Source organism: Bos indicus, chromosome 9, assembly GCF_029378745.1.
Source record: "Bos indicus isolate NIAB-ARS_2022 breed Sahiwal x Tharparkar chromosome 9, NIAB-ARS_B.indTharparkar_mat_pri_1.0, whole genome shotgun sequence".
Lineage (NCBI taxonomy): Eukaryota > Metazoa > Chordata > Mammalia > Artiodactyla > Bovidae > Bos > Bos indicus.
In genome coordinates, this window is record NC_091768.1 from 64,066,164 (window position 1) to 64,073,310 (window position 7,147).

At 33.2% G+C, this 7,147-nt stretch overlaps 1 protein-coding gene across 2 annotated transcripts in view; it reads left to right on the forward strand.

Moving 5' to 3' along the window:
• The window catches only part of SYNCRIP (synaptotagmin binding cytoplasmic RNA interacting protein), a 29,674-nt gene extending 24,574 nt beyond the window's left edge, over window positions 1-5,100 (forward strand). Inside the window, exon 12 of one of the 2 annotated variants that reach the window (XM_019967394.2) lies at window positions 475-5,100. In XM_019967394.2, coding sequence (XP_019822953.2) covers window positions 475-516 — 42 coding nt within the window. In that variant the 3' untranslated portion in view covers window positions 517-5,100. The remainder of the gene's footprint in view (window positions 1-474) is intronic. The other variant, XM_019967395.2, reaches the window with a different exon arrangement.
• Window positions 5,101-7,147: the final 2,047 nt, after the last annotated feature.

A 7,147-nucleotide genomic window follows, 5' to 3' on the forward strand; every position in this document is an offset into this window, starting at 1 on the left:
TGTGAAAAATATTGAAAGACAAGCTGCTTTTTTAAAATGGCAATCAGTGTATATCAAATGTCAAGGTCAAACAAATCTCAGATGTTTGCTTTCAGCATATTTTATTACTTCCATGTTTCTGAAACAGGAATTTCCTAAAAGTTAATGGAGGCAAATACGTTAAGGGGTAACTTCTGTTAGGTTTTACTTTAGCTTTTTTTTTCCTTTTTATTTTTTAATAAAATCAGTTTGTGAAGAAAATGAGGTTTTTAAACCTCAGTTCAGTACTCTACATACCTCCCCCCAATAAAGGGCAAAAAGCTCACCAGAAATCTCAAGTGAAAAGTTAATAGTTATTAAAGGAAACTTTATTAGACTTTATATTAAGAATTGCTATGTTAAAGCTTTTATCTATTTTTAATGTTTTCATTATGTATGTACACATTACTAATCTAAAATGATTTATCTAACTGATTCCTTTTGTTACCTGGCTAGCAGGGAAAAGGGGTCGAGGCCGGTCCTGACCTGTTACAATGAAGACTGACTTGCTATGTGGGATTACACCAGAAGCTTGCAGTGGAGTAATGGTAAGGAAATCAAGCAACCTTAAATATCTCGGCTGTATAGGAGCATATTCTATTGCAGAAGACCTTCCTATGAAGATCATGGAATCAAATACAGGACATTGAACTAATACTTGGACTTTGATATGAATTTCTTTAACAATTTTCTCTGCAGTGCAAGTTATTAAACTAAAGCTACTCTATTTTCCAAATGTGTTCCAACAGAAATTCTTCATAACTTCTAGCATGGTATCTTAATAAAGAATAAAGTTCTTCTCTTTAAAAAATCTGCTCTAAGTAGATTTTTCCCCTGTTTTTTTAAATTAAGGATCCCAGCATTGGTTTTCTGAAATATTCTCTTGAATTTGTGCATTTAAATTTTATTGCAGTGGTATAGATGAATGCCATTGTTGGTATCCTTAACTTTTATTTCTGCTCACCAAGGTTAATCATGATTGTCTATATCTTTTTTATAGTAATCACTTTTGAATTGTGTTCAGATATGCAGTTTCAGGTGTAATCATCAGAGCTGGTTAGTCAGGCATTCCAGATAGTGGTTCTTTTCAGAACCTTTTTTAAAGGGTTGGTTAACTACCTCAGTAGCAGAGGATTGAACTATACCCTGTCTGTACTGTACATAGAAAATCTTTGTAGATAAAAGCAAGGCTTGTTACATGATATGAGGGTAAGATTTTAAATATACCAAATGTAACATTCTTAGTTGCCTTTAGTTTCAGAGGCTTGTAAGACTTCCTCATGAACATCATAACAGGCCTTGCTTTTGTCGTATTTTGTGGCTGAAAAAGCAGCCTTGCTTCTTCAGATATTGTAGTTATTTGGATGTATAATAGTTTAGCAAGATGTTACTTTTGTAAGACATCAGATGTTCAAAAAAAGTGCATCCGAACTTGTACTAAATACTGCAGTGTCCCTTTATAAAAAGTCAGACTAAAACTGACAGTTGTACAGCAAAGCCTGACATTTGGATATTTTGAAGTTTTTTCATAAATCATAGAAATTAGTATATGGCTGTAGTTTAGCTTTTTAGGTAAAAGGTATGTTTCATTAGTGCATTTCTTACTGCTGATCACTGCAAAAATGTGAATCAGCTTTCCATTTCTTATGCAGGTCATGATAACTTGTAGAATAGAGTACAATCATTTGTGCTATGTTTTTAATTTTCTAAAGCACCTTGATGACAGTGAGTGTTCAGTGGTGAAGCATCCTCTATTGAATCACCCTCAAAATTTTTTGCCAAGTCCTAAATTGATAGCTTAAAGTCAAAAGTGAAATTATAGTTTAATTAGGACTTGGTATAAAGAAATCCCTTTTCCCCTTCCCCAAAGGGATACTGCAGTTATATCACATACCCAATAGGCACCATGACGAAGATCAGAGCTTATACTTAATTAAGGTTTTATACACACCAGTTTCCCCAGTAAATGCAAATTTAACAAGAAAATTAGACATGTCATATGTTCAAAATGCTCATGGCAAACAATCATTTTGCATTCCTGCAAATAAAATTGTTTTATACTGTAAGCTGGAGGCGAGTGTAACTTATTTTTGTAATAAAGTTTTTATTTTTTTTATGTGTCATTAATATAAATGTGTGTTAGTGTAGAAATATTCTGGTTTAAAAACTTAGAAATGCACACATTTCAGTATGTTTATTTGTACTTACATAATTTTAGATAGTGGTTGCCAATAGTCTGTATGTTTCACATTAATTGGTTTTTTATGTTAATAAACCATTTTAGTATGTTGTATGTCAGTTACTGGGATAGCTGGGACATAGAGTGTAATTTAAAATTTGTCAATAAGTATTCATTGGAATATATGTAAATGTGCCTTGCCGGTTATTGAAACATTACCTACAAAATGAGTATGGGGTGACAAAAATTAGTTCCTGGTGCTTAATGAAACTTTTTGCCACTGATTTTATATATTACCCCGTGCTTTTTTAAAGTACATCTCTCAAATCTTAGTGTAAGTTTGAGGGCTACACAAAACATTTACATTTCATTCTAACATAAAATGAGTAATAGGTTGTGGAAAGTGGGTAAACTAAATGTAGCCTTCAGTAAAATTGAATCTCAGTGTAATCCTTGGTGCTGGCACTTCCCAGGTCCAAGGAGTTAAATGATCCCATCAAAGAGGTCATTGCCATGCCTATTGGCACTTTACTGTCATACCCTTTTTAAGGGACACTGTCAAGGTGTTTAAGTTAATTCTCAGAATTATTTGTTGGGATTTTAGAACAGGTTTGTTTGACTTAAGTAAGAACTGCATTGTCAAAGTTGAAAGATGAACATTTTTGTGAGTTCACAAATGTGTTCTTAAGAAAATATTAAAATACGGAGCTGTGGGTTTCCAAGACTATTTGGCATTCTTAGTTTGGGGATTTGGGAGGAAAAACTGATACTAAAAAAATTTGTGAAGAATTGATGGGTAATGTAAACAGTGGTGATTAAATATATACACACTCAAGTGAAATTACTTGACAGTGTTCATTTGACTAACTTTGAATTTAAGCCATTATAATTACTTTTAAAATTAAATAATCATTTGCACTGTTCTGATAATGGGTGCAGTTTTTGAGCAATATAATCAGAGCTAAATATGCATGTAGTGATTAGTGATGTGAACAATTAAGTACTGAGAAGAAATACTAACTGGTATTTTCAAACTTAAATTTCTGTAGTAAAATCAGTATCAAACTCTTATCAGATCAAGGAAAACAGGCAATGCATATAAACATACTTTTGAATGTTGTGTGGCCTATAAAGCAATAATGCAATTTTTATGGAATGTCATGGGATATGAGAAATGGAAATGCAAAAATAACTAATCCTTTAGTAAAAATGTCAACATGTTAAAAAGGGGAATGTTAACTAATGTAGGTTATTGATATTTGTGATTTGTTTATGGGTTCTTGGCTTTGACAGCTTCAAAGAATGGATAGATGACAAGTTAAAAGAAATTTTGTATATAATTGTCAAGGAATGGGTCTTAAATCCAAGAATCGAGTCCCTTCCTTGGGGTGAAAATGTATCCTTAAAGCATTCTGATTGTTGAAAAATAACAAAACAAAACTTGAGTTACCTAACCAAAGCAGACGCAAGATTTTGTTTCTGCAGACTACTTGGCAATCAAAAGTGATCATCACTTTAGTTAATCAGTTTTCAGAAAGTTGCTTTGTGAGAAAATTCTGTTAGATATATTCTCCCAGTCATGCATTTTGTGGGAGGTTTTCCAGCATTGTGATTGAATCAGATGTTAGAAATGAATGGGGGGTTTAGCACAAAAACCGGTTGCACACTCATGACGGCCATTGTTGTAGCATCATGAGAAATTACCAATGACTGCAAGTCTGATTTAATGATTTACACTTTCTTCATGATAAAATAGGAATAACATACATAGGAATGGATTGATGGGGTGACCTCGGGTATTCACTTGTATGAATCTATTTGAAAAGATTAAATGAGGGTGAATATCATGCTAGATGGGCAAAATTGTCGCATTCAGGACAGCTGTTTTGACTGCTAAGCCAAAAGTCACTGTTCAGAAACATAGGAAAAAAGACCAAACAGAGCATGACATATAGTCTATTTAAGGGGAGAAATTACAGAGTAGGACTTCTGCATTTAGGTGAGGGAGCTACCCCCCTAGAGTAAATGATTGCTCAGGTTCCTAAAACTTAATACCCACCATGGTCATTTTCTCCCCAGTGATACATACCATAAACTTTTAATCTGACCATAGGAATTCAATGGTGGGTTGAAAATGAATCAAGAAATAACAATACATAAAATGAACAGACTTGTGGGGATAATGTTTTAAAGTGTAGTATTAATTACTCAGTCATACCACTCAATAAATAGGGCATGCCACTACTTTTCTTAAGATGCTAATTATCAGCCAATGTTCAAAGACATTTTTAACTGTGGGCAAATTAGTGGATGGACTTTTTTGTCTGTCACTTTTTAAAAAAGTACTTAAGATACAAGTTTTATTAGTACCACAGTCTGCCTTCAGTAATATGCCTAAAATATTTTTCAGGGCCAGGAGCATTCAGTTGAAAGAAAATCTTTTTTACGACTGCAAAAGAGTATTAAAACTAATGCCCTGGTCCAAGATTAGGTTTTTAATGATATTAACAGTAGTCTGATAAACATCTAGAAGTCTGGCATTGAGAAACAAAAGCTTGTACCTGACTAGTATTTTTATTTAAAAAAATTAGTTCTGTTAGCTTATTTAAATTCTCTTACATTTATTTATCTGTAGAATTTATATTTATTTCATTCCTTTTATCTCACTGAAAACTGTCTGCAGGCTCTTTGATTTGGATTAGATGTGTGAAGTACTGTCTTTTGCCAAAAACCTCAAAATTACCTGTTCTTTTCAACGTAGTGGGTTTGTGCTTGTTTGGAGATCAGTTCAAAAACTATCTGTACTATCTGTACTGCCTCTGATGTTAAGATTTTATGTATAGCATAAGGAAGCTAGCTCTGACTATATTTTCCTAAGAATAAAGACCTATTTTTGTAGCATGTCTTAGGATCTCCAGGAGTCCAAGAATTATTGTGGGTGTCCTCCATTTCATCGTTTTTCATTTAACAGCTTTTGAAATAGACACTTGGAATCTTTAGGGGTCTTTTCGTCTTTTAATTATCCATACATTCAAAGTAACTAGCCAACGGTAATACCAAAACAGATTCCCCGAGATCCCTAATTGAAGCACATGATAGGGAGATGATGTATAGGATAAATGTATAGTGTTGGTCTCCACTTAATTTTAATTAATGAAAATACTCTGGTCACACACATGCCAGTGGACTCAAGAAGTTAATGGTAATTTGGTTCTGCTTTTCTGGTAACATGTCCCCACCATTCAGTGTTCCATTTTCTTATCACTCTTTGAAGGTTTGGAAATGAGTAATTGAGGTAGTAAGTAATACAGGACAGGGGAGTGAACAAACTATTTTGCTTTAATGTACATTTAGGTGACTGCGCAAATGAGGTTAGGTGAATTCAGCTTAAAATGTGTTTCATTAAGCAAAATTAGCAAGTCATCATCAAAGAATGGGGAACTTGTAAATACATTCAGGAGATGTTGGCTCATCCCTAGGATTTCTTGGTGGGAGGGTGATAGCTTTGGTCACTTCATGAAGATCCTTTTAGGTACAGAGTTTAATAGTTTGTGTTATGATTACTAAAGTTTATACTGATGATTGAAAAAAGTTTTTGTCATTTCAGAACAGTCATGGAAGTTTTATACCTGAAAAATTCTTAAAACACTACTAGAGGATTTTGAAAACCATTTACATTGCCTATTTGACTCCCTGTGCAGATGCCAAATTAGTACTTTTTTTCTTGTTGATAATCAAGACTGCTGACAGACTTTTTGGATGGGGGAGAAGTTCCAATAAACCATTTTGGAAATTAGTGTCTTCAAGTGTAGTTTCCGAAAATGTTTTTTTAACACAAGCAAATAGAATCAAGATAAGGTTATTTTAGAATAATTTACCATAAGCTTCAGTGAATATCTGATTTTCTTTACTTTGTAAAATGGTTTAAAACAAGTTCTAATCTGAAGTTGCTATCTGTAATGTTCTTGAAAGGTCATTTCTTGACTTTTGTTCTGAAAGGATTCTGTGATGCCAAATACTAACTTATTTTGGGGATACCTAAGGGAATTGACATTTACAGTCATTTATGAACTACAACCAGTTACTGCTACTACAAGGCAAAGGACAAAGGTTTTGATGTGGACCAGACATTACCACAGATTAAGAAAACATGACTAGGGTTGTGTTCACAATATAGTAACAAATGTGAAGAGTTGCACGTTACAAAATCCAATCTTCCAGCCGTAGACAAATACCATGACATCAGAAGAATTCTAACATCTGGTGTGGCTCTATTGTATACTTTCAAATGAGATGAGGTTTGATTAGTAGTGCCATTTGTATCACAATTTTGCCTTTCAACTTGTGTCCTGATTTTTTTTTTTAATGGGAATTAGAAAATGCCAGTACTGCATCATTTGAACACAGAATTGTTAAGTCATGAGTTTAAAAAATTCTCTAATTTCATCTTCAAGAGAATAGTTTAAAAACTATTTTTATAGTTAAAAATACTATGAATGGTATTCATGGCGCTTTAATTGGGAGGAGTCAGGAGTTAGGCCTCTAAAAATTGCTCTATTTGACACATCAGGAGAAATTAGAAAAGCATATATACTGTTTCTTAGTATATTTAGTATTTGGAATGAGCTTGGAGGTAAATAAATGAACAATATGTCAAAGGTCATCCAAAAATTAATGGAGTACACTTTTAAATTCTCTGCAGCCACAGGCACATGTAATATACAGTATAGTTTTGGTAAAACTTCTTGAAATAGTAAAAATTAACATGAATTTGCAGAAGTTGAATTCCTAGGATTCCTTCAACATTGACAGGTGTAATTTCTTTTAGGAATCCTGCCTAACTTCCGATTCATTTATAAATAGAATTAAAACATGGTGAAAAACTTTTATTCTAAAGTTAGACTTTAAATCATCTTTGGTTTCCTGACGATCCATTTAGTGTGAGGACAG